This window comes from Neodothiora populina, assembly GCF_041146345.1.
Source record: "Neodothiora populina strain CPC 39397 chromosome Unknown canker_contig_11, whole genome shotgun sequence".
Classification (NCBI taxonomy): Eukaryota; Fungi; Ascomycota; class Dothideomycetes; order Dothideales; family Dothioraceae; genus Neodothiora; species Neodothiora populina.
In genome coordinates this window covers 334,701-359,924 of record NW_027191410.1, presented here as the reverse complement: position 1 = coordinate 359,924, position 25,224 = coordinate 334,701, and the positions used below count along the sequence as shown (strand labels likewise).

At 51.7% G+C, this 25,224-nt stretch overlaps 12 protein-coding genes across 16 annotated transcripts; 8 read left to right on the top strand and 4 right to left on the bottom strand.

Annotated features, from left to right (window-relative positions):
• Window positions 1-349: 349 nt before the first annotated feature.
• On the top strand, window positions 350-997 carry AAFC00_000444 (uncharacterized protein; the record flags this gene model as incomplete). Its single annotated transcript, XM_069344197.1, has 2 exons — window positions 350-457; window positions 524-997. 2 exons carry the CDS (start codon window positions 350-352, stop codon window positions 995-997), a joined length of 582 nt encoding a protein of 193 aa, XP_069200278.1.
• Window positions 998-1,547: 550 nt separating this feature from the next.
• On the bottom strand, window positions 1,548-2,225 carry AAFC00_000443 (uncharacterized protein; the record flags this gene model as incomplete). The annotated part of the gene is made up of 1 exon (XM_069344185.1): window positions 1,548-2,225. The coding sequence occupies one exon, from the start codon at window positions 2,223-2,225 to the stop codon at window positions 1,548-1,550; it is 678 nt and encodes a 225-aa protein (XP_069200277.1).
• A 1,163-nt stretch (window positions 2,226-3,388) lies between these two features.
• AAFC00_000442 (uncharacterized protein) lies at window positions 3,389-5,007 on the top strand (the record flags this gene model as incomplete). Of its 3 annotated transcripts, none has more annotated exons than XM_069344173.1 (2): window positions 3,389-4,610; window positions 4,667-5,007. In XM_069344173.1, the coding sequence occupies 2 exons, from the start codon at window positions 3,389-3,391 to the stop codon at window positions 5,005-5,007; spliced, it is 1,563 nt and encodes a 520-aa protein (XP_069200274.1). The 3 variants fall into 3 exon arrangements, with proteins under 3 accessions (XP_069200274.1, XP_069200275.1, XP_069200276.1); XM_069348557.1 differs by having other exon boundaries at window positions 3,464-4,610; XM_069344174.1 differs by having other exon boundaries at window positions 4,409-4,610.
• Window positions 5,008-6,817: 1,810 nt separating this feature from the next.
• Window positions 6,818-8,719, top strand: AAFC00_000441 (uncharacterized protein; the record flags this gene model as incomplete). Of its 2 annotated transcripts, none has more annotated exons than XM_069344161.1 (3): window positions 6,818-6,946; window positions 7,009-8,537; window positions 8,596-8,719. In XM_069344161.1, the coding sequence occupies 3 exons, from the start codon at window positions 6,818-6,820 to the stop codon at window positions 8,717-8,719; spliced, it is 1,782 nt and encodes a 593-aa protein (XP_069200273.1). The 2 variants fall into 2 exon arrangements, with proteins under 2 accessions (XP_069200273.1, XP_069200272.1); XM_069344162.1 differs by having other exon boundaries at window positions 7,003-8,537.
• A 2,821-nt stretch (window positions 8,720-11,540) lies between these two features.
• On the top strand, window positions 11,541-12,356 carry AAFC00_000440 (uncharacterized protein; the record flags this gene model as incomplete). Its single annotated transcript, XM_069344150.1, has 1 exon — window positions 11,541-12,356. The coding sequence occupies one exon, from the start codon at window positions 11,541-11,543 to the stop codon at window positions 12,354-12,356; it is 816 nt and encodes a 271-aa protein (XP_069200271.1).
• A 1,395-nt stretch (window positions 12,357-13,751) lies between these two features.
• AAFC00_000439 (uncharacterized protein) lies at window positions 13,752-14,288 on the top strand (the record flags this gene model as incomplete). Its single annotated transcript, XM_069344142.1, has 4 exons — window positions 13,752-13,864; window positions 13,933-14,077; window positions 14,144-14,202; window positions 14,255-14,288. The coding sequence occupies 4 exons, from the start codon at window positions 13,752-13,754 to the stop codon at window positions 14,286-14,288; spliced, it is 351 nt and encodes a 116-aa protein (XP_069200270.1).
• Window positions 14,289-15,120: 832 nt separating this feature from the next.
• AAFC00_000438 (uncharacterized protein) lies at window positions 15,121-16,442 on the bottom strand (the record flags this gene model as incomplete). The annotated part of the gene is made up of 2 exons (XM_069344130.1): window positions 15,121-16,082; window positions 16,145-16,442. The coding sequence occupies 2 exons, from the start codon at window positions 16,440-16,442 to the stop codon at window positions 15,121-15,123; spliced, it is 1,260 nt and encodes a 419-aa protein (XP_069200269.1).
• An 896-nt stretch (window positions 16,443-17,338) lies between these two features.
• Window positions 17,339-18,785, top strand: AAFC00_000437 (uncharacterized protein; the record flags this gene model as incomplete). The annotated part of the gene is made up of 3 exons (XM_069344117.1): window positions 17,339-17,365; window positions 17,426-18,292; window positions 18,381-18,785. 3 exons carry the CDS (start codon window positions 17,339-17,341, stop codon window positions 18,783-18,785), a joined length of 1,299 nt encoding a protein of 432 aa, XP_069200268.1.
• Window positions 18,786-19,209: 424 nt separating this feature from the next.
• On the top strand, window positions 19,210-20,229 carry AAFC00_000436 (uncharacterized protein; the record flags this gene model as incomplete). Its single annotated transcript, XM_069344107.1, has 1 exon — window positions 19,210-20,229. The coding sequence occupies one exon, from the start codon at window positions 19,210-19,212 to the stop codon at window positions 20,227-20,229; it is 1,020 nt and encodes a 339-aa protein (XP_069200267.1).
• Window positions 20,230-20,892: 663 nt separating this feature from the next.
• On the bottom strand, window positions 20,893-22,435 carry AAFC00_000435 (uncharacterized protein; the record flags this gene model as incomplete). The annotated part of the gene is made up of 4 exons (XM_069344096.1): window positions 20,893-21,823; window positions 21,888-22,097; window positions 22,154-22,164; window positions 22,220-22,435. 4 exons carry the CDS (start codon window positions 22,433-22,435, stop codon window positions 20,893-20,895), a joined length of 1,368 nt encoding a protein of 455 aa, XP_069200266.1.
• A 529-nt stretch (window positions 22,436-22,964) lies between these two features.
• AAFC00_000434 (mitochondrial 54S ribosomal protein mL57) lies at window positions 22,965-23,871 on the top strand (the record flags this gene model as incomplete). Of its 2 annotated transcripts, none has more annotated exons than XM_069344086.1 (3): window positions 22,965-23,400; window positions 23,457-23,665; window positions 23,725-23,871. In XM_069344086.1, the coding sequence occupies 3 exons, from the start codon at window positions 22,965-22,967 to the stop codon at window positions 23,869-23,871; spliced, it is 792 nt and encodes a 263-aa protein (XP_069200265.1). The 2 variants fall into 2 exon arrangements, with proteins under 2 accessions (XP_069200265.1, XP_069200264.1); XM_069344085.1 differs by having other exon boundaries at window positions 23,193-23,400.
• Window positions 23,872-24,080: 209 nt separating this feature from the next.
• AAFC00_000433 (mitochondrial 54S ribosomal protein bL27m) lies at window positions 24,081-24,898 on the bottom strand (the record flags this gene model as incomplete). The annotated part of the gene is made up of 2 exons (XM_069344075.1): window positions 24,081-24,574; window positions 24,682-24,898. 2 exons carry the CDS (start codon window positions 24,896-24,898, stop codon window positions 24,081-24,083), a joined length of 711 nt encoding a protein of 236 aa, XP_069200263.1.
• Window positions 24,899-25,224: the final 326 nt, after the last annotated feature.

Genomic DNA, 25,224 nt, shown 5'->3' with positions numbered 1-25,224 from the left:
TACCGAGACACACGAGCGACGACGACGGCACATCTCACAACGATCTGTCAACTCTGAAACTTTAATCGTCTACTTTCCCATCTACTTTGTCGATTAAACCGTTTCCAAATTTCCCCAGTCGTTAATAAACACATCCTACCTTACTCCAATCTTCACAATAGTGGGGAGGAGAGTCAGTCAGCCGCCGCCCAACGCCACTTCACCCACACCTTCCATCCTGGAACTATAAGGGGGCAAGGAAACAGTGTTTTGTTTGCCACTGGCTGTGCGACTATCTTACCTTTACTTGCAACCAATCACACACATACACTGATATACATAATCGCTCGGATAAACACCTTCCACAAAAATGTTTCTACCACGATCACTAGAGCAGCGACCACAACTCTCCAAGAGAATGACCTGCGACTACTATGGGAACTGCATAGACGATGATGGCCACTACTCCTGGACTGATGTACGTTATTTACCTAACTCTTGTACCCGTCTCGCCAAAGCTGACTCCTTTCTTTCGCTCCAATAGTATTATGTCCGCTACGCAGTAGTCGCCGCCATATTCTTCTGTATAATTGTCTTTGTTCTCGGCGCCTACTACCACGCTACAAGACGGATCCGTCGCGGTCTGCAACCTCTTCCATACCACCGATGGTTGGTGCGTCGCTCGAGATGGGATCCTCATCGCCAGCCGCCACAGCAGAACACCTACGCCTATTACGCCAACAACCCATCGCAGTCGCAACCCATGTACCCCATGAACGGCAACGGAGCGCAGCAGCAACCGCCACCGAATGGGTGGGCTCCCCCTCCTCCGGCTTACGGTCAACATGTCTGGGACACCCCGCCTGTCTACCAACCACCTCCTGGTGCAAGCAAAGCATCTGCGGACCAGACCGTGAGCGAAGTGAACAGACTGAACGGAGAGGGAAGTTCGGATCTACCGCCTCCGGCACAGACATATCAGGCTCCTCTGAGGAATGAGCACATCATCACTCAGTGAACCGGAGATGCAAGGACAGATGTGGCTGCGTAGCGATGATGATCTTCATTTCCCTTTTCTCCTTCTTCTCCGTTTTCTCCTCCAGCAACAAGTAGATACCCCACCCGCCGAGTCCCTTATGTCACTCTGTTTCTCATCCGTCAACGGATGTGAACATGTTTCCCTTTTCCTCTTTTTATACAGACTTGATACGACAGAGATAAAATATCGCAACTTAGCCTTGAGAACAGGGCAAAACCGAAGAGGTACAATGACACATTCTGACACTTCTCCTCGTCTCGCTTGCTCGTACCGTCCTGCCTTTGCATCACTCGACCCGATGATGATACTCATTGTTGGCGAATAGTGATTCAGAGCTTACACCATCGGGTCGCCCAATTGCGGCTCTATCTTGGGGTCTGATCGCAGCAGCGTCTTCATTTCACCATGGCCGGCTGGTCTCTGCCTCCACATAAGCCGCAGCTGTTGTTATTTCACATGTGAAGCTTCCAATTGAAACGCTCCATTCTCCAAGGGTCAGAATCCCTAGAAATTCTCGAAGTGACTAGCCTCATTCGCAAGTGCTCAACATCTTGCGAATGACGCCTACGAGCGTAGCATTCTCCATAGCAGCAGCGACTCTCTCCTTATCAGCCAACTGCTTATTCGTGGCCTCGTCGCTAGCGTGAGTGCCCTCCTTGATGCGCACATCGATGCGGAACCTCGGTGGCAGAGCCTGCTCGAGACGCACGCGCACGCCCAGCCCAATCACCGTCGCCAGCGAGCAGTGCGTGATGGTCGGGGTGATGAGCACTCGCACGGTGGAAATGCGCGATCGAGGCGACGAAGGGCCCTTGATACTGATATCCGGCAGATTCACGACGGCCAGCGAGCCGAGCGAGAGCGGGTGCTCCGGGTCCGAAATGGTGCTTATCAGGTCGTAGATTTCCTGCGTGTCGATTTCCTCGGCGGGCTCGTTGTCCTCGAGGTCAGAGGTTGAGATGCTGGATGAAGCGGCCGAGGCGGGTGAGAGAGTGGGGGATTCGGGGGGCGAGAGGGGCGTCGCTGTGTTGAGGGAGTCGTAGTATGGGTATGATGGGATCAGACCGTCGAAGAGTCCGCCTCCTATGCTGTTGGTCTTGGTCGATTGCGTGTTTATGATCAGGTCGTCGTTGTCGTCGTCGATGCGGCGTCGAGACGGTAGGTCGGAAGGGTTGAGGATGGCGGGGTTGGCATTGTCTTTGTCCATGGTTTCGATGTTATTTTTGGTAATTTACGTCAGGTCAATTTAGAGTCGAAACTTGTGATTTTTGTTGTATTTGAGAGTTTGGAGAATATTCTGGCTTTGTATGTTGAGGTGGAGGAAGGATGGGGGTCCGCGTTTGGCGTCGGTGATAATCAATTGGTGAATCACTGCGTCGGAATTTCCTGCTTTGAAAGCAAACTAGCGTAGGGTAAAGGTCATTAAGGTAAGCTGCTTTGTACCACAACGTTTCTTTCGCCCTCCATGTGGGTCCTCTTTACCCGCGCAACCCTGTGTGGTAGACAAGTACGGTAGGCGTTCTGCGACGACGCAGGTGCGTGCCCCCGGGCACGGCTTGTGGCGGCGGGCGGGAAGGATGCAATCATCTTTGACCCAAGCCAAAGAATGAATCTCCGACGAATGACGGTGAGTCTGATTTGTTTTCACAAAAGTTCCAAGTTAGCTGTGATGGTAACCGAATGCTTGGTACGTGAGAGCCAAAAGTCTATAGTCGGGAGTGGGGAAGTTCTCCGAGCGGCTCTTGTTGCTGCATCTTTGCATATTCTGGGCAGACTCGCATTCACACCTCTTCTTCATCCACATAAACGGGATGGTGTACAGGCGTCATATGCATGTGCTGTTCCGTAGGTATTCTTGTTCTGCAGCCTGGTCGTCGTCATCTGAAGAGTCGCAGCGCCAGATACATATACTGCGCATCTCTCGTCTGATCATGTTTTCAGCCATCCTCCTGCATGATCGGAGTAAGGTCACATAGGCCATTTATGAGGCTTATCAGTATCGATATAGAGGCACTGCTGCTGCTTACATTGCACTTCTTCTGCCATCACAGCCACTCCTCCGCCCTCAAAGTCGACGAATCAGTGCGCTTCTACCCGCTGCACTCTGGGCTAAGCCGCAAAATATGTATGTAAGTGAGGCACCAAGCCAAGGTTGGTCAGGCTCCGATTTCTCTTGGTCAGAATCCAGGACATCAGCCTCTATCTTATTTGTCCGAGACTGGCATGAGGACTATCGCATACTTTAGGCGCCTCGCCAAGCGTCTATACGAAGCATCAAGACGGCCATCATCTAGAACCACCATATGTAGGGACAAGTCCTTGTTGCGTAGGTCATCATCTACTTTCTTTTACTAACTTCTGTCGCTCCATATGATGTCGTGGCCTAACGATGAGGATATGTCGCAGGGGGTGCCTTCTTATGGCCATGGGTTCGCCATCGCGGATATGAACATCACGACATATATTCGAGAGTACCCAGACAAATGCAGCCAAAGCTTCAAGTTGAACGCCCAACGTAATCACTGGGTATGTCCGGCTCCTGATGCGGACATTGCAGGCGTTGGCGTTATTACTTCCTTCTTGATTGCTGGATTGATGACAACACTGGCATCTATCACCGCTGCAGTGCTCGAGGCGATGATAAGCGACAATGAGGGTGGATTTATATTCATGCCTCGCTTTGTCCATGCCAGGCTGTCAAGTGAGATGACCCAGAGAGAACTTGCGCGATGCCGATTCTGGCGAAATATCCTGGAAAGGCTCATCTTGAACCTGGCTGATCAACAACTTATCACGGGTATCTCTCTGCTTGTCATAGGCTACATCGTACAGCCGTGGCCGTTGTCGGAGAAGGGCAGACTATGGCCAGCCCGACTGTCTCTTGTCATTTACCTCAGCTGTTTATCCAGCAGTTCACATCTGGCATGTATGCTCTCGCTACACAAGTATCTGAGAAGACACCCAGTCCTCGCCAAGCTTCGAATGATCCTTATCATCATATTTGCCCTATTCCTCTCCATTTCTATCGGCCTCGGACAGACCTACTACGTTCTCAGCATCTTTTATTCGTGGATCTTCTCCAGTCACCAACAAGGCAACGGCAGAGATGTCTCGACGAGTGCTGGTGACATCATAATGTATGTGATCCCACCAATGGTGGCACTTCACGTGTACTTGATCGCCGCTCTTCAGCTCATGCCGTCCATACGAGACTCGATCAAGAACGCTATCAGGTCTTTGTATAGGAACCGTGGACGCAGACTTGTACCTACAAGGCTTCTGGATCGACTTCTGGGACCACGATGGTCAGATCGGGTTGGACAGATTACCAAGCGTATCTTTTGGTTTTGTCTCTTCCTTAACCCTCCTGTCATATTCGCAGCGCAAATCATGTTCGCTATCATCTCGGTCACATTCATCCTCATACAGAAGTTTGCGGTCCCGCCGCCCTCGCCGCCCCCGCCAGATTTTCATGCAGATCTCTTTTGCTCCGGTCTCGATAATCAAAGCGAGAACCAGTGGGGGTTTGGTCAGATGCTAGCCATGTCTGTTCTCATTCTGCCCTTCTTGGCAGCTCTTGAGACATATCAAGGTTTGCCTTAGCTCTCATGGACATGACTTGTCATCAAAGGACTAATTGTTATGCAGAAGAGCGTTCCGATTACCACAAAATATTGGCAGAGCTTAATCAGCTTCCCATGACGACAAAAGTATCGGTGTCACATTCAAGATCCACATCAAGTGTGGGACTCATGGAAAGTCTCTCGCCGAGCCCAAACGCCAGTAGCTTTTTCTTACCAAAACCGGACGTCGGACCATCGTTCTCGAGGATGCCTACTTTCCGCAGCACTACTTCTCAGTACACGCTCGTGGCCGGTGCCGACCCAGACCCTGGCACATACCCCGTCAGAGACGATGAAAGCTACGATATAGTCGAGTCCGGTCGGCTTACACCGTTGCAGAGGTCGTATCATCCCGATGTTGTTTGAGTGATACCTTGTCAGCCTCGTACCATTCGCGGCTACCATAGTCAGTCGCGCGTGTGTTGTCGCCCATCCTCGGGCCCGTCAACAATACCCTCACTCAATGCTGGAGATTGGATCGACTTGAGATATTCTGAGTAGGCAAGTTTTAGCCTTATGTACAGGGCTGATCGAAGGGAGTGCTTGATCCACTTTTTACAAGTACAAGATTTGAGAGCGAGGGTTTTTTTTTCACACCTGGCTGGTTTCGCATTCGCATAGCATGGGAGGATACACTGTCACGCGATATAATATAGCGAACAAATCTGTACACAGGCTGCCTAGCCATAGTATCTCGAAACAGTAACACACGGGGATTAATTATGGTAGTCACTGCATAGGAGTGTCCAATCGAAAATGGACAGGGAGACCCTGTCCTATAATCGTGATTTAGGATCATGTCAGTTGTATTCATCAAGTCGATCTGGCACACATGTTGAACGGAAGCGAGCTCAGAATTACTCGTTGCTCGGTTGACGGATAGAGGTTATAGAATGAAGCCCTGGTGAGGGAAGCATTGTACATCGATATGTTGTAGAAAGAATCGTGAATTTATTTGCGTACATAGAACAGACCCCAAACCACACACGACCAACACACCCACCTTGACAAAGCTAATCCCATAGACCAGTCTCCCAAAGTCTCGGACGTGATATCACACGTTGCAACTTGTTCGATATGGACATTCCTAGTACCAAGTCAGCTTGATGTGCGAGGTGGACCCAAAAAAGCAAATTCGCCATGTCGACTCCAAGTGTTGCCAACAATAGTTTTCAGAGTACCGTTTATAAGCAGCGACAATGGTATGTGTCGATACCAATGTACCTTTTCCGGCTCTTCCTATAAGATTATATGGTATCGAATATCTCATCCTTGTATGATGGCAACAGAGCGGCAGGGGAAAAAAAATTGCAGTGTTATTCTACTCAGACTTACCATTGGGGAGGAGAAGAGATGGGATATCCGGTCACAGCAGTCGTGCATCGTTCATACAGTATTGTAGATATGAGACACCTCGACACAGCCGGACGGCATCCCTTCTCGTTTCTGAGTGTCGAAATATGATTTGGTTGCGTTGACAAAAGAGCACGAATTCCTCGGGCTCAGAAAATTTCAATGTCGTTCGGCTCCTTGTAAGGCGGAGATGTCCAAGCGCGGCCACTGACTGCCAAGACGACTGAGTACAAGTATGGTAATTCGAGGATGAGGACAGGTACACAGCCACAGCTTGACGCCACGGGTTCCCCTGGTTTTTGTGCAGCAGATACAGTAACAAGTAGCAAGTATCATGATCATCACGGGTTGAGACACGGTACCTTTGTATGCTGATGGCACACAACGTCTCTGCACTGATGAATGCACCACCGAGACCCTGATATCGGGTGATGGAGCCATGACTCGGGCCTGAATTAGACACATCTCCAGAGGCGATACGGGAAAAGGTCACGTATTGAATGCGAGTCTTTGCATTCGTATCGTATTATTATACTTGTACTTCCTGTTCACCATTCGGGTTTCCAACTCAACCCTTTGTTGTCATAGTCAGCAACTTCTTTTTGGCTCGCCTCGCCACCATCATACAAAGACTTGACCCAACATCATTGTTGTCTTCCTTTCCCCGGACTCAGTTGTGAATGAGCTTTTGGCTGCTTTGAAATCCCGCCCCTCACCGTTGTCTTTTGCCCACATGTTAGTTGTTCTGTAGTCGACTTCACATTTCCATGTCCATCTTTGGCTTATTCCTCACACTCCAGAAGACACTCCAGCCACTCTCAAAATGCGGACATCCGCAGCGGGGTCCTTCTTCCTCGCCGTCTTTGCATTGCTAGGACCCGCACAAGCTGGTCAACTTAATGATGCCGCAGGCACCAACCCAGATGGCTTGAGTTCTGGAGAAGTCTGCGCAGTAAGCAATCCTCCCTGAAATGGCCCTCGAGGAAGTCTGACATGTCCTACCCCAAGTTCCAGCCTGATGCCACAGTGTCCGACGCCTGTGCCTCCTACCAGGACCTGGATACACTCAACACCAGAATACATCCCTACGTCAGGAGTCTCTGCACCCAGACCGATTTCTTTTCCTACTACCGCCTGAACCTCTTCCACAAAGTCTGCCCCTTCTGGTCCGACGAGAATGGCATGTGCGGCAACATCGCATGTGCCGTCAACACCATCGACAATGAGGAAGACATACCCAGCGTGTGGCGAGCCGAAGAGCTGAGTCGTCTGGAGGGTCCCAAAGCACAACATCCCGGCAAGAAGCAGCAGAAGGAGAGGCCTGAGCGGCCGTTGATGGGCGAACTAGGCGAAAACGTCGACGAGAGCTGCGTGGTGGAATATGACGATGAGTGTGACGAGCGGGATTACTGTGTTCCCGAAGACGAGAGCGCAACCTCAAAGGGAGACTACGTCAGTCTCCTCGACAACCCGGAGCGCTTTACTGGTTACTCAGGAGAAGGCACACATCAAGTCTGGAAAGCCATCTATCAGGAGAACTGCTTTTCAAAGCAGACCGCCGAAAGTGAAGCAAAGAGCTCCGGCAACCCGATCGCTCCCTTTGGCGGCCTCACAGGCTCGCAGGGCCAAGCAGCCCAAGACCTCAAGTCTGTCATGAAAGAGCACGGAAGACAGCAAGCGATGCAAACGGGCGGCATGGAAGACAAGCTTGAATTTGAGGACACCTGCTTGGAGAAGCGCGTCTTCTATCGTGTTGTCTCTGGTCTTCATGCTTCTATCTCCACCCACTTGTGCTACGATTATCTGAATCAAACCACCGGACAATGGGGTCCCAACCTGGAATGCTACAAGTGGCGTCTCCACAAATACCCCGAGAGAATTTCCAACCTGTACTTCAACTTCGCCCTTGTGTCCCGCGCCGTGAGCAAGCTGAAGGACTATGTTCAAGACTACACCTTCTGTACCGGAGATCCTGTAGAAGACAGGCGCACGAAGCAGATGATCATCCAACTCGCAGAGCAACTACCGGCGGGCTCTGAGATATTCGACGAGTCTGTTATGTTCCAGGACAACTACCCCGAGCAGACCGGAATCACCCTGAAGGAAGACTTCCGCAATCGTTTCCGAAATGTCAGCCGCATCATGGACTGCGTCGGCTGTGACAAGTGCAGGTTATGGGGCAAGCTCCAGACCAACGGATTCGGAACCGCATTGAAGGTGCTTTTTGAGTTTGGCGACAACGACGTCAGCAAGCCCAAGCCGACGCTGCGCAGGACCGAACTCGTCGCCTTGATCAACCTGCTTGACAAGATCAGTTCTGCCATCAAGGCCGTCAAGGACTTCCGGGAAATGATTGCCTCGGAGCAAGGTCTCAATCCTGGTGCTACCGCAGAGCAACTTGAAGACGATGACTACTCGGACTCGGACACGGAAAAGGACTCGGAGGCCATGAGCGCCGTCGAGTCAGCTCTTGACGAGCTGGATCTCTTTTGGCGTGCGTTCAAGTACATCGTGGGGTCTTGGTTCAGGTTCCCCATTGTTGTGTAAGTCAACTCCATTATATTTTGGTTCATGAATGCCTTTCTGACCTTTTCGCGACAGATGGCATATTTTCCTCCTCGAGACAGGACGCCTGTGGCAGCGCTGGCTCGGCCTCGAAATCTGGGAGCGCAACTACGGCTTCGAGTTTCCCACCGTAGAGGACTTGTACAAGGAAGAGCTTTGATTTTAGAGACTCCACTTGCGATTTTCGTTTGCGATGGAAGAAAAGCATGTCTTGGGAGATCTCCCATGCTCCCCTGTTGCATCTTACACACATCATACAAAGCGTCGGCGTTTCTTGGGAAAAGGCAGTCTGCCTGCTTTTAGTTTCTGTTTCTGCTGTATCAAATTAGACACTCCCAGTACCGGGTCTTGGGAACTTGGTTTTTTTTTCTTTTCGATTTCGTTGCTCGTTGTAGACGATTCTATACCATGACTGTAGATATCTGTACCATACTTTCTTCACCATTACCATTACTTGTCCCTGTCCACAGCCATAGTTCTCTGCAGATTTAAGAATATGTTGTACGACACACACCAGGTTTACTTATACAACTCGCTTGTTGCACGTCGAGTCTTGCTCAGTTCATTCTAGTGTAACAGGACGCAGTGCAGTGCAGTCAGTCAGCTACATCAATCAGTCAGTCAGTAGAGCCAGCGAAATAAGTAGTCAAGTCCACCCTTCGATCTATTTCTCTCCCACGTGCCGCGTGTCGCCATCGCGTTGCATCGCATCGCATCGTGACCTGAGCTTGAGTCTGAGCTTGATCCCCGCCCGCGCTGATGAGCACACGCCCACGCACGAGCCTTTTGTTACGTGCTGCTGTTGCTACGCTTATCACTCGATAGAGAGATTGGGGGATGTGGCTTTGTCGATCGGTTTGAGATGCGAGTGAGGAATTGAGATGATGCTTTGGGGAGTTGAGGGGGAGTGTGGAATGGGACGATTGAGGTTTTGATATATAGAAGGGAGGGGTTCAGAGGTAGGTAGGTTGGACTTGTGGGCTGAACATGTCATTCACACGTGCATAAGAACAAACAAGTAGATACCCTGTCTGCAGTGCATTGGACGTACATACAGTACGTCTAGAGGCTTTACTCGGGAAAAGTCACGACGAGCCGAAGGCCAAGGGGCCATGAAGATCGGTCGGTCATGAACGCAGCTTAAGGTATATCACGTCTGGCTATCTTATGACAGTCACTCACTGGCATCAGTGCATAATCCGATCATCAGGGACTCACAGGTTTGGGCTGTGTCGTATTTCTCCGGGCTAGACTCGTCGTCCTCGAAAGCAAACAATAACGCAAAAAGAAAAGGCGTTTTGCAAGACATAGGACGAGAATGCCGCTTCGAGAAAGTAACACCTAATACTTGTGCTCGACCATGCCCCTTTCGACTCGCAGGAAAGAAAAAAAAAGGATAAAAAGGCGTTGCTAACGGTCGTGGTTTGGCTATGGCCAGTCCAGCCGAGGTCACGACAACTTCGAGGCGGTAGATAAAGCACCTTGGGTATCGATAATGCAAAGAGATAGCAACGAAGAGGGACCAGAGTAACGAGGAAAACGACGTAACAAGAGAATTTGACCATTCGTTTCACCTCAGGAAGCGAAGCACTCAAGCGACGTCTCACAATATGTGAAGTCGCCTGCGAAGTATATTGTTGTTTCCGATAGCGAACAAGGATTCCGCATGACATGTGTCGGCGGCTGTTTGATCAAATGTGTAAGGTTTTGCTTTCGCCCTCCTCACGAGACCCAGACAGAAAGGCTCCTGTTGGGTGGAACAGTAGGGTACACGAGTCGCAAAAGCTCGCACCTGGGCCCCCTTGAAGAGCTGCTTTTCGCTGGCAGAGAAAGGAAAAAAGGCCCTCGAGTCTCAGGGCTTTCATCCACTTTTCTCCTGACCTGCTAGATAGGGTCTCGATTGGTGAGAATTACAGTTCACACGATTGGTGATCGTTTGACGCAAGCGGGCCGCTAGATTGCAACAGGTGCGGCGGCGCAATCGTGCCGGGCGAATGAGAAGGCTTTGGTCCCTGGCATTTGGCTACGAAAAGTTATCGGCACAATTAATATGTCTAGAGACACCCCTTCGTCTCAGATCCACTGCTATTGGTTCACACATGTCACGTCTGGTAAAAGCTCTTTAAGATGTGGTCAGGTCACCGTGCAATGTAATACACTTTGTAGATTTGCGAGTGATGGACGTGAAGCCTGCGATTAACATTGAGCAATAATAGGGAGAAATAAAGAAAGCGGAGGATCAATCCCACTAATGTCCGAGAAATGGAGAAGCGTGAAATATGCAGTACTTGCTAGCAATCAGAAAGGTGGCGGCAAATACGTTCTAAGCGTGTCGCATAGACAGACGTGGCCCAACCCTCAAGGTTTCAATCGTGGAGCAAAGCAACGGTTTGTTGGCTGCCGCCAGTGCGTCGCCCGACTTTGTGCTCTACTGCATGCATTCTTTTGCCGCGCACACCCTCTCCTCCTCAGTCCAAAACCACCATCCCTTCTCAGCGAAGTCACTCCTTGCACTCGTGCGTTTAGTCGCCAGGCTATCGCCCAGAATTGCTTCACTTGCCTCTCCTTCAAGCAACAGCAGTCTACTCATTCTTTATATTCCCTTCATTTCCACTTTAAATCACTTTCACATCCCCAAAATTCGCCAAGACCTCAGGACAGTGTCTCGGTAACTCCTTCATTATATCAATCAAAAAGAAATCAAAAGCGAGCCTTGTAGAGTCATAGCGAGACATTCATACCGCGCTACCAGACCTTCATCAGCGCTGCCAGACAGTCGCGATACACAATAGCCACCCAAAAGTCATCAACCACAGTCATTTAGATCCCATCACAAGGTCGCGCTAGCACGACCACAGTCACAAGCCTTGCGATCTCATCACGCGCATCACTTGACATCATCTGTACTACCTTTGCTGTCATAACCTTCCTAACAGCCTTCGCACCTTGAACTCTCGAAAGCTATCACTCCAAGCACAAAGATGTCTCTTGCCCGTGCCTTCACCACCAGGCGCAACCGCGCAGACAAGCCTAGCACTGGCGGCTTCCTTGGTCGCTCAACTAGCCATCGTTCTCCAGCTAAGCCCACCAAGCCTCAGATCTCTGCTCCGATCAACTTGATCTCTTCCACCAACGTCTTGTCATTTGACGCCCCGGACATTGTGGGAACCGTGCCTACCCCATATGCTACTGCTGCCTATGTCGAGCGCTCCATGTCTTTTGGAGCATCAGACTCCAGCAGCCGGAGCTCCGGAGACCACAGCGATGTCAGCAGTGCCAGTGCTAGGGATTACTCCACGGATGCATCATCCCTGACCAGCTCACCCAACTCGCCCGAGCCAAACCACCTGAGCTGCTACTTCAAGCCATCAGTCTACACCGATCTCCCTGACCGCCCTGGCTCACAGAGCTCTCAGACTTCTCAGCCTTCTTTTGATGCGCCTGCGGTGCCACAGCGCGCCCCCTCTCACAGCAAGAAGGCTCACATGCATGTCAGCAGGCAGCGCTCTATATCGCGCCTGAGATCCCCTCCTTCGACCGCACAGGAGATGGTCAGGGAGTCTAGCGAGAACTTCGCCAGCGAGCAGATCCATCCCTTTGGTAAGGAACTGGAGCAGTTGAACGAGATTGCAGAAGAATTCGGAGGTGTCGTTCGCGACGCCGAAGCAGACGCCGATTACCACTTCATGGAGGCCCACGGTCTGGCTTACTTCTCCGCCACCGACTATATGATGGAGGTTCAGGAGATGCTCGACACCGTCTTCGAGGAGGAAGACGTCCAGGCTGGGTGGATTTAAAGGTTCATCGTCGTCACTTGTATCGTCAGTGTTGCAGGACTGGTATCTTGTAGCTGATCAGCCTCCTTTTCGCAAAAAGAAAAAGGAGTGCCAAAGCTTTCACTTCGTGTGCTCAACTATCTCACAAGCTTTTACTTTATTTCTTTTGTCTTTTGTCACTAGAGACTGGGTCCAGGGCAAACAAACGTGGCGTCATTCGGTATGGAAAATGGATAACGACGCAACGAAGCCTTTTCTCCGGGTGAGTCAAGTTGTCGACTCTCGGGTCGCAGTCTCTACTTTGGGAGCGATCCTCGAATCCTCCTGTTCACTCATTTAACGACCTTGCTTTCCAAGCCAAACAAACTGGGTGGGATATACGATGGTGGTGTTTATTTACTGGCGTTGTGATGGGGTGGATGCCATAGAAAGCTGCAATTTCCAGCAAACCTCATATAAGCCGACGCCAGAATCTGTCATTCATTTGAGCATCCGTGCCGATCTCTGTGTATAGACATGCTTATGCTTTTAGTGCGCATCATTAGAAGAATGTGTGCACTGTGCGATCATGTTCATGAGATGTTCACTGTATTCTAACGCAGGGTCCCCAGGGGGTAATGGATGCCGAGTGCCGAAAAGTCCCGCTGAGAAACCGCGGCATCATTATACGAGTATACGTCAAGAGCGATCTCAAGTACCGAGATCGAGTCAGACAGGCTATCTATGTTATGGTACTATAGTTGCCTTGTACGAGACCCTATAGATGTGCGATACTTAATTACCAAATACTGTCTGCAGCGCAGGCCTGTATCTTATATAACGCGCGGGGTGCGATGTAGGGAGTCACAATTCTCCCGGACTTCATCCTGTCCCGAAGCGGCTAGGGCGGGCAGCTTTGACGCTAAAAGCAATAAACAGAAGGCAAGCACGAGCGCCGACTCATTAGGGCCACTTTATTTGATCCACCTTTCGTCTGTCAACAAGACAACAACAGATCAACATACCGCTTCTTCCTCTTTCTTTCCCACTCCCGACAAAGCTCAATTTGCATCAAGACTTCGTCCTCTATACAGAGCCGACATATCAACATACAATTTCACCCACATCATCAACGTCGCAAAACCTGCAGTCACCTTGTGTCCTGCCTAACCTGCACCCTCGCGCATCTGACCAATCCCGCCACACTCATCTTCTGTCAATCCCCCTGAGCCAGACTGCGAAATTCACGGCGAAAGCCTGATTTAGGCATTCATCGTATCGCAGAGTTGAAAATCGCAACTGTCTGGGGTTATTGTACATCTTCCGACGTACTCAGTCGACCGCCTGCGCTGTTTTTTCTTCTTTCACTATATCTGCCCCTCTATCATAGCGTAGACCGGGCTATAGCGAAAATCTACCAGCCACGAAGTTCGCAGAATGGCAAACATGGACATTGACGTCACGCGCCGCAACAAGAAGCCGCGTCCTCTGAGTGAGCCGGAGCGTGAGCGCCTGGAAGAATTCATTGAGAGCATACACTATTCCTCAAGGTATTAAGTATCCGCCTGCTTCCGTCTCGCCGGAATCCTCCATATTGATGCAAATCCCCATCTCGCAGATACTCGGATGACCACTATGAGTACCGACACGTGCAGCTACCTAAGCAGATGCTCAAAGTGATACCGAAAGAGTACTTTGACGGCACGAGAGGCACTCTCAAGCTATTGTGGGAGGAGGAGTGGAGAGCGCTTGGCATCACCCAGGTATGCGACGCGAAAGCATGATTTCGTCTAGTTGGAGGCATGAAACTGATAGTGTGTGATCGACAGAGTCTCGGCTGGGAACATTACGAAGTGCATGAGCCCGAGCCACACATTCTGCTCTTCAAGTAAGTACGCGCAGAACGGAATCATTCTCATGGATGATTGACCACAGTGCAGGCGCCCGATCAATTATCAACCTCCGGTCCACTAGAAATGGACGCCGAGCTTACCACCGACTTCTGGCCCATGAGCAGCGCTCTGATGACCGGAAGCGACAGACCATGCATTTCTTTTCATCGGACGAACAGCGCGCGCGTCACCAAGCAGTCGCCCACTTGTTTGTTCCTGGATATGGCGCGAAGAGCTACAATAGGAAGGTTTCAGATGCCTAGGAAAAGGGAAGAAGTAAAATACTTTGCAGAGTGTCGTTCCCAGCAAGTCGGGGGTCTGAGAGTTTTATGCTGGTGTAGGGAGTGCTGCAATGCCAGACAGTATCTCTCTAGCACAGTCGAGAAGGAAATCCTCCACTCTCCTTGTTTCTTTGCTTATCTTCAGTGACCATGTCGTGACTGAGTGCAGTCAGATCAGGCATAGGGGGCATCGTTTTATCGCGCACGGCGTTGGGGAAAAAGAAACCGGCAAACACAGGGAGTCTCTGTTTTCTCTCGTCCTTTTGCCCTTGGTCTGATAGCTAGCACAGCATTGAGGTCTTTGCGTCTTCACTCGAGACTTGCCACTTCTTGACACTGTCCAGAAAAGGGGCAAAACATTTGTTGCGAGTGCGGCGACTCTGTGGAGAGGTGTGGATTGGACTCGTTTCTATGTACAAGGAGCGGGGAGCACGTAGCTAGCTAGTCGATTGTGCCTAGTACATTCACCAGTATGGGCAAAAGGACCGAAGATGAAAAATACGCATCTGTTTCAGAACCAATTGCCTGCTTTCCTTTTCGTCCGAGTCACCTCGTCGTGAGATGCATGATCGCATCAATTTCTAAATAGAATTTTATTCCTGTCTTCAGATGTTCGGTTCTTGATAAAGCAAATTAGGGGACAGCAGCGCCGCCCCCGAATAGACTCCTTTGTGCTGTCCGTCTGATGCCAAAAGGCAGAGTAGTGACATCTTTCCCGACTCGGACTTTGACCTCGCTGAACGTGATGCGCATACTCTCAACTGCCCTCAAAGCATCTCGCACCTCCTGGTTCCACGATGCTTCGTGCTCAACGTCACTGCTGTGCTTATCCTCAGACACACTGCAGGAGCCTGGCTCAGCTAGCGACCAGGCTATGCTGATGTGGAAGTAGCCTGAGAAATCACCTCGATTGTCGAGGGTCGCGTGGCTTGATGCACGGGGGAGTGGTCGTTTGGTTGGTGTCGTCCTGGAGACGTAAAGTTCGGGTTGATTGAAGGTCTTGGCGGTTCGATTACTCGTGCTCAGAAGACTGTTCAGCCCGGTGCTGTTGGCTCTGTCACCGTGTGCTTTCGCTCGTCGCTGGCAGGCCTGGCTGTTGATGGTCTTCTGGTCGAGCTTTTGCGCCTCGACCTGGACGTCGTTGAGCTCCTTCGCTTGCTGTGGCTGGAAACCATCGAGCCGCTGGACCGCCGTCTCTCTTCCTTGCGGGTCTCCTTGTCCTGGCGATACTCGACCACCTTGGTCACCAGGGTCAGTCCTTTCCAGTACACGAAGGACAAGAAAGCGGCGACTACCATTCTCGTTGAGATGCCAGGAGAGATCGTCCGGTGATACAGTGATGCCGTTCCGGAATTGTTTCGCCAATGGCTGTAATGCGTCAGTCAGCGCATCAAGGTAGGCCTCCTTGATCTCGGTGCGCAGAACTAGAGGTGCGCTCAATGAGATGTGCAGGGGCAGTGGGACTCCGAGAGGTGTTTCCAACAGAGAGTTGACCCCAGGTTTTGTGTCCGGGGAATGGTCAAGGGAACCAGATTGCTTGGACACAGCAAGCAGGAGATTATCGATGCACTTCTGCTGGGCGGGATCAGGGAACCCTTATCGTCGCCGACTATCTCAGTCAACAAAGTCATAGGAATGGGGTCAAGATGCTGCTTACACTCGAGATAGACGTGCGCGGGCCAGTTTCCTTGGACGTGGGGGACCACACGTTTGCGACCTCCGTGCAGAGACGGATCGTCGCTGGTGCTGACACGGACCGAGGACGAGTATAAATTATGGAAGTCTGCGGGGAGTGGCGGAGGATCTCGGTCTTTTGTGGTGTTTGTCTTTGATATTTTTAATCTTTTGCGAGGAGGGTGGGAAACAACATCATGACAAACAGCGGACAGGGCACTGATATTGTCATTCCCAGCATTAACCTCCTCCTCGGAATCAGAATAGGATACAAGCACCATCTTCGCTACTCAGAGGCCAGAGGAAGCAACGGCAAATCCAATCCTGATTCCATATGATCAATTACCTGATGACATGATCCTACTCTCTGATTTTTCCCTGATCTGGGATTCGAAGCATGCAGCCCCGTCGATCGGTCTTTGCTGGCTGTGGAGACGGCCAGAGCTTCTTCGCGAAGTGGTAAACACCTAAACACAACAATGTGATGTCGAGGCATGGATAGGTATTACTATGAGTGCACTAACGGTACTCACAAGCGCACGCCAATTACAAAACCGATGTGTCGCCAAGCTGGATCGGTGCTGTGCTGAGTTGTTTCGCAGTCGTCAAGACTGTCGCAATGCCGCAGTGACCCATTGATGATGACGCACCTCGACACAAGCGCCAATTCTGGACTATTTAGAGTTCGCAAGCTGCCGAATACAGTACGGCACACGCACCACTTTTAATGTGTGTCTGCAGTGTGTAAAGTTCAAGGTAGCAGTACCTGCCTATCACTGGGCAGCACCAGAGGTCTCACCCAAGCAAAACCTCTGGTGTTCCACGCGGCTGATGACGTCGTAGGATGATGTAGACTCAATGGTTCTGTTTCCTCCCCGGGGCACAACGGGCGGTGCAGGGCACCCGCAGTCAAGTCACACATGCTGTAATACTGGAAGGAAACGGATCAATAATACTCACCTCATAGCTCCATCGTGCCTCCCGTTTTTGAGTCCATCCCATAGAAAGTGTTGAGTGCCGCCGACTCCTTCTTCCTCCTAAGCACTAAAACTTCCGTATCATCTTTCTCACTTGTCTGTGTTGTCTCTGTCCTCGCAATAAATTAATTCTCGTACGACACAAACTGCCGACAATCCCGCAAAGCGACATCTGATCGCGACAATCGTAGCCGACAGCCATGTCGCAAGCATACGGTTCGAAAGAGGTAAGGACTGTCGGAACATGTCATTCTGTGCGCTGCGACTGAGATCTTTCAACCATGTAGGGCGCTGCCTATCTGATCGATCCCCTCATCGCCCCGGAACCCTCGCAAGAGACCGGGCCAGGAAGCCACTTCTACCCTCCTGATGCGAAGGTGCCCTCTTCGGTAGCAAAGCCAGCATCTCCCACGTCCCCCCGAGTGCCTGCCTCGCCTTCCTCGTCCACAAATCCCTACCGCAAGAGCTCGGTCAGCAGCAGCGGCAAGACCGGAGGTCACTCCCGTCAGACCAGCCGTGACTTTCACCACGGCGCCGTCCCACCCTACGCCTCGTCTTCGCCCGGCGGCAGCCCGAAGCCCTTTCCCAAGTACCGTGAAGCTGCTTTCGGAGAACTCAACGAAGGCCGCCGTCGCAGCGGCAGTGGAGACCGGACCCCGCCGAACTACGATCAGGTTGTCGGTCAGTCTTCGCACCGCCGTCGCACGAGCTCTCTATCTGCCCGCTACCCCGGTGACGACTCCCACAAGCCATTGGATATTATCCGTCGTGACAGCAAGAAGGCGCACCGCTCTCCTCATCTCAACAAGAGACACATTCCCGGTGCCGACACCGTTGATCGTCTAGACTCGACCGGTCCTACCATTCCATACCACCATGAGGGGCCTTATGATGCTGCCTTACTAGCAAGGAACACTGACTACGCCATCTCTCCCATAGCTGCCGTTGCCAACTCTAACAGAGAGGCTCTCAAGGCGACTCCTGCCGAGAAGATAAAGGATGCTCTCGAGAGACACGTCCCCATTGAAGGCGTGGCTATGGTGCCACCAGGCGAGAGAGACCAGCTTGGTAGAGTATACCACTATGAAGAAGGTACCGACATGATGAGGGATCCCGATGCGCCAGGTGGTCCTTACAAGCAGTGGCCCGGTGTGGTAAGTTCTGCCCTCTCTTCTTTCACTTTCCTTCGTATCCTAGCTCTTCTCGACCGAGCACGTCTTGAGGACTAACACTATTGGTTAGGACTACGCCAGAGATGACATCACCGGCAAGGGAGAGCCTGCCTTTTCTCTCGACAAGGCACTCAAGGCCCATACTATCCACGAGCGTGACTTTGACGGTCATCGTGGCATCGAGATGTCTGACAGACCACTCATGTCCAACTATGATGCCAGAGACCAAGCTGAAGGCAAGCGCGTCGACCAGCGCGACCCTGTCGAGATTGCCGGTGGCAGCTCAAGATATGCCGAACTCGATCATGAGCTTGATGTCGCGCAGCACTCCTCTAGCCATCATGGCAAACAACCCAGTGTGGGCCAGCATATGTCGAGAACAAGCTCTCTCAGGAAGGCTGGCGAAGGTCTCAAGAAGAGACTGAGCATCAAGCAAAAGTTCAGAGAGATTCACGACGGAGAGGTCCCCGAGTAAACCTTTCTCGTATTTCGACAAATCAAGTCGTAAATCGCGAGACTGACTGTATCATTATTTTTTGGATAGACTGGACATTTTCATTGGGCCAGGACACATGTGGCGGCTTGGTCGAAGCGGTCAGCCGTGGTAGTGTGCTTTCACAGGGTTCTTTCTTTCTTCTTTTATGCTTATGGCTCTTCAAGTCGAGAACGAATTGATGGGGATAATGAGTATGTGGGAATATGTAATTACTTAGTTTTGTTATGCAAGCAAGTCCTAGACCGTGATTCGGAAGTGAAGTTGGTAGCCTCCAGCCACATTTGTCAGCCACAACGCCACGTGAACCTCAAACACCCCATGTCATACATTTATAATTGTCGACACAACGCCGTCCAGCACTTTTAGATCCTGATCAACCAGACAATCAGTATCACAAGTCAACATGACTGACGTCCATCCAGTCGTGTTCAAAAAGCGCAGCAAGACCAGCAACATCAAGAAGCGACCCGCGACACCGCCGTCGGAATCAGATGGCTCAGACTACTCGAGCGAAGACGAAAGCGGCGCCAGAGTCAAGCGACGTCGAAAGGGAGGAATCACGACATCTTCAGCGCAGCATCAGAACGGCGTCAAGACAGACCTGAGCAAATCGACATCATTCGCGGGCGACCGCTCAGCAACCATCACGCAGCTCGACGACGCCACGAAAGAGTCCAACTGGGTCGAACTCGACCGCGCGGCGGACCCATCCCTAAAGTCCTCTACCGCCGTCCCACGACGAGCCAGCGGCACACCATCATCCCACGAGCAGTCCAGCACCAGTGGCACATACAAAGGCGCCGCCGCCTACGACAACTTCATCGCAAAGAACCCCGAGCGCGCCGCCAAATCCGTCGGCCCAGTCAAGGCGCCGACCAACATCCGCACCATCACCGTCACCGACTTCGCGCCCGACGTCTGCAAGGACTACAAGCAGACGGGCTTCTGTGGGTTCGGAGACAGCTGCAAGTTCCTGCATGCGCGCGAGGACTACAAGCAGGGGTGGCAGCTGGACAAAGAGTGGGAGAAGGTGACGAAAGGGAAAAAGCTGCAGGGGGTTGTGGTTGGGAGTGCGGCGGGGTCGACGAAGGCTGCTGGGGATGGCGAGGACGAGAGTGATGGCGAGGAGGAGGCCAAGTTGGAGAACATTCCTTTCGCGTGCATAATCTGCAAGGAGCCTTACAGGCAGCCGGTCGTGACGAAGTGTGGGCATTATTTCTGCGAGGCGTGTGCGCTCAAGAGACATAAGTCCAAGGGAGGCAAGGCGTGTGCGGCTTGTGGGACTGATACGGGTGGGACGTTCAGTGTGGCTAAGAATCTGAGGAAGCTACTTGATAAGAAGCGAGAACGAATCAGGAGGCGCAAGGAGAAGGCTAGGGAGGCAGGAGAGGAGGTCAGCAGTGACGATGATGATGATGCATGATGGGAACAAATCACATGATGAAAGCTGCAGTCAAGGTCGTTTGCGAATAGACCGTCCTTCATGATATACATTTTCTTTACCGTGGATATTCTTTCGATCGAATATCTCTGGGATCTAGTTTACAAGTAATATAACACTGCCGAGCTGTCTAGCTAGGTCTTGCTTCTTTACATTGTGCGTGGCTTTAGTAGGACTGTTACGTCGGGTAATCGTATAGCGACGACGACGAAGACGACGACAACTTCATCTTGATCTCGCTCGACCGAAATAGAACAGGCAACTATGGCGGCCACAGAGGCTATTGTAAAGTAGAAAGTTATCAAAATTCATGAAAATCATCATTCCTTAACAATTTAAAAAAACAAGATTGTAATGTTTACTCTTTGGACGAGGATTTCTTGTGTTTTTAGTTCTTATCGTGTCTTTGTGAACTTAGTGAATGGACATGGGGACAATATAAGAGACCTTTGATGCTTTGAAGACAAGTACGACTACGACACGAGCCGTCGAAGATTAAAGGGAGCAGGACGGTAGGGAGTCTAGGGTTTTTGTAATTCTCTATGCTCATCTTCTTGTAAAATTATCTGTACATGTCGTTATATAAAAATCTCATCCTCCTTTCTCCTTTCCCACATGAAGACAATATCATCCTGAATAAATTCTCTACAACTTGGCGGAAAGGACAGCCTTCATGCGCTTCTCAACAGCATCGAGGTACTCGCCGGTCGTGACGTAGTCGTCCTTGCCCTTCTTGCCGCAAGCGAGAGCGAGATCCTTGGTCATGATGCCCTGCTCGTTGACGACGTGCACGCAAGCCTCCTCGAGGCTCTCGGCGAACTTGGTGACCTCGGGGGTGCCGTCGAGCTCACCACGCTTGGCGAGACCGCGGGTCCATGCGAAGATGGAAGCGATGGGGTTGGTCGACGTGGGGTTGCCCTTCTGGTGCTCGCGGAAATGTCTGGTAACAGTTCCGTGGGCGGCCTCGGCCTCAAAGGTCTTGCCGTCGGGGGTGATGAGGACGGAAGTCATGAGACCGAGAGAGCCGAAACCCTGAGCGACGATGTCTGACTGGACGTCACCATCGTAGTTCTTGAGGGCCATGATGTAACCACCCTCGCTCTTGATCATCTGGGCGACCATGTCGTCGATGAGTCTGTGCTCGTACCAGATTCCGGCGGCCTCGAACGCGCCCTTGTACTCCTTCTCGTAGATGTCCTGGAAGATGTCCTTGAATCTACCGTCGTACTTCTTGAGGATGGTGTTCTTGGTGCTCATGTATAGAGGGAGCTTCTTGTCAATGGCGAGCTTGAAAGATGCGTGGGCGAAGCCGGAGATGCTCTCGTCGGTGTTGTATTGCGTTTGCGCAACACCGCCCTTGTGGTGCTTCTCGAAGTTGAAGACCTCGATCTTCTCGGGCTCGCCGCCCTTGGGGGTGAAGACGAGCTCGAGCTTGCCCTCACCCTCGATGACGCGGTCCTTGGCCCTGTACTGGTCGCCGAAAGCGTGACGACCGATGATGATGGGCTTCTTCCAGCCGGGCACGAGACGGGGAATGCGAGGGATGACGATGGGCTCACGGAAGACGGTACCGCCACTAAGCAATGTCAGCGCGCCGAGCCTCGGGACAGTTGGCGCATTCAGAGTCCAATGCAACTTACAGGGCGTTTCTGATGGTGCCGTTGGGCGAAAGCCACATCTGCTTAAGCTTGAACTCCTTCACTCTGGCCTCGTCGGGGGTGATGGTGGCACACTTGACACCGACAGAGTACTTCTTGATAGCCTCTGCTGCATCCAAAGTGACCTTGTCGTTGGTCTCATCTCTGTAGGGAAGACCAAGATCGTAGTACTTGAGGTCGACATCAAGGTAACTTTTGAGTGTCAATCATACAAAGCTTCCACATGCTTTGTTCGCGATATAACGTACGGGTGAATGAACTACTCGCAAATCAGTATATGAGTCACATCCGGAAACAGAAACGGAAATAATCACCTTGTCCTTGATATCCTTCCAGATGATGCGGGTCATCTCATCGCCGTCAAGCTCGACGATGGGGTTCTTGACCTTGATCTTGTTGAAGTCTGCCATTCTGCGTCTTTGCTCAATTGCTGCCAGCAGCGGTCTAGAAGCAAAAGAAGGACGAGTAGAAGCTGAGGAGGATGCGCTGAAGACAGCTCGCGCCGTTGAAGGACGGAGAGAGAAAGACATGACGACGAGGACGAGGGCGAGGACGACCGACGAGGTAGCCGAAAAGAGGACGGAAGGCCGGAGAGCACGAGATCTTCGAGACTGATAGGATAGAGGGAAGTGAAGATGAGGGGTCTCGGTTTAGCCGACGGGTGACATGAATAAAGTGGAAGCAAAGGTACAGTGACGGTAGTCAGTTCCCTGCCTTCATATCTTTTGGATACTGTAGAGCAGCTGCCGAGGTCGGCCAGAGCCAGTGAACTTTGAGCGTCTTAGTGCCTTCCGCGTGGGTGTTAGTGCCTTGCCTGTGACTTTCTCGTGCGATACGCGGGGCAGAGGAAGAGTCGAAGAGTCGAAGAGTCGAAGAGTCGAAGAGTCGTTCTGAACAATTCACGCCAGGATTTCGTGTTCCGCAGTCCTCAAAACACAGGTACAGAGTGACAAAGTCCAAAAGTAGCCGACTTGCATCTGAACTTTGTATTGGAATAAGCTGGCCATTCGCAGTAATTCACGACGACCACTTCCACCCCTGCGGCTGTCCAACAACAAGATGAGCACCATCGTATCATCCTCATCGTCCTCCATCCTCGGTGCAGCGCGGACGTGCACCCGACCTGTCGCTCGCAAGGCTCGTCTGCGCTCTACTCGCTCTGCACAACCCTTACAACACCAGCATCAGCAGCACCCTTCCTTCTCCACCGCCGCCACATCCTTTGCATCGCATGATGCAGAAGCCCCCGCTGCACAAGTGCCGAGATGGCAGCGCACTCCTCCTGCCATGGCCATGCCCGTCCGCACTCGCCGCGCTCCACAACAGCCCGCCTTCCTCGTGAACGAGAGCCCCGAAGTCCTGGACAATGCCTACCGGAGGCTATTAGGAAAGGACGGAGACCGCATGCTGCCCGAGGAATTGAAGTGGCTGGCAGTGACACACAAGAGTTTCGATCACGCACGGAGAGGCTTCAATGACAGATTGGCATATCTTGGTTCGTAACATTTGTTCAGAGTGAAAGGAAATCGCTTGCTGATGCGCTGGCGACAGGCAAGAGAATAGTGGATCTTCAGTGCTCATTGGCACTGCTCAATGCGCCTTCGTCGGCTCTTCATTCGCCGTCACTTTCCCACCCGGCCCTAAAAGGACTCGATAACTTGACCTCGAGCGCCAAGTCAGACACGCTCGACAAGTACAGGTTGGCACAGGTTGCTCAATCCTACGGACTGGAGAAGGTTGTCAGGTGGAAACCGCGCAAGGTCAGCAGTCTTTTGCTTCTTCTACGCGTGTTTCATCTCCGTACTGACTCAATCTTTAGACGGATGACCTGGAAAGCTCTGGTGTTCACGTCGTGCTCGCTCACACTTTGTACTCAATCGTCGGCGCAGTCGCCCTGCATCGTGGCGGAGAAGCCGCCACTCGCATCGCAAAGGAGAAGATCCTGAACCCTCTGGGTCTGCGATGATCTCGGTTGAAGTGCGTTGTATATTATTGTATGAAAACAAATAGAAAATGGGTCAATACCGAGAGATTCACTTTCGCCCTTACTGAATCAGACTGTATGATTCTTGACCGGAAGCATAAGCTCTTTGATGCATATCCATATATAAAGATATCCATATATAAAGTACATTTTTGTCTTACTACACTCTATCAATCCCTCCTGGGGTAACTCTACCTCTTGCGCCCTCCCAAACCTCTTCTCTCCGCGTTCTTCGCCTTCCTTATCGCCGTCTTCCGCCACGCAGCAAATCGATCACCAGGCTTGAACGGCTCGACCTGAATATTCGCTCTCTCTGCCGCGCGACCAATCTCCCAATTCGCCTGTCTGTACTGATATCCAGGCCTCAACGTAGCAACGGCCTTCTGGCCAACAATACTCTGTTTCTCCGCCACCACATTCTCCGCAGTCTCCGCCATCTGATACGCCAGCATGCCCAGCTTCCTCCTCCTGACGGCGTTGGGCGGCTGCGGTAGCGTCTGGCTACGCTCGAACACGACCCCGATGTACTGGCGCTTCGGGTGCCGCAGAGGGTCCTTGTAGTATTTCACATAGCCGGCTTGCGTGGCGTAGATTGTGTGGTCGCGGCCCATGCCGACGTTGTCGCCTGGGAACCAGTGTGTGCCTCGTTGCCGGAATATGATGTTGCCGGGTATCACGTATTGTTCTGATGAGACGGTGGATTAGTCCTGTTCTCTTTTTGTGGAATGCAGGCAATGCTGCAGTGCAACGCTTGCGCCCTGTCTGCTTTTTCTCCGTTGTCCAAAAACGTACCTCCTGACTTCTTCGCTCCCAATCTCTTTCCCGCTCCGTCTTTGGCTCCGTTGGCTCGACCCTGAGCCAAACTCGTCGAGTTACGGACCGCAGTCACGGGTTTGCTGAGGCGGATTGGTGGTGATGAGACCCTGAGGTTTGAGAGTGCCGTCTCGATCGTCGACACACAAGGCTGCGGGGCGCCTGCGAGTGCTGAGCGTAGTCGTAGCAGTAACATGGTCTTTTGTGTGGGCGTGGACGGTGTGTGACTTTCTGCTGTCGCTGTTGCGCTGCGTTGCGTTGCGCTGCTTGTATAACTTTCTTGACTGCTCACGACGGAGGTCGGAGGTCGGGATTGACCAGTCCCGGGGTTTGGCCGGCCGTGTACTTCTTCTTCGTGACCCTGGTTGTTTTTGTGTTGGACTGCATTCGTACCGCCAAACATGGCATTGCATATTCCAACATAATAATGGTGGTTTCGAGAAATAACGTCGATAACACTAGGATTTATGCCATTCGCATCAGATATAGAATGTCTTACAATGTTCTCGCAGCACGTCAATT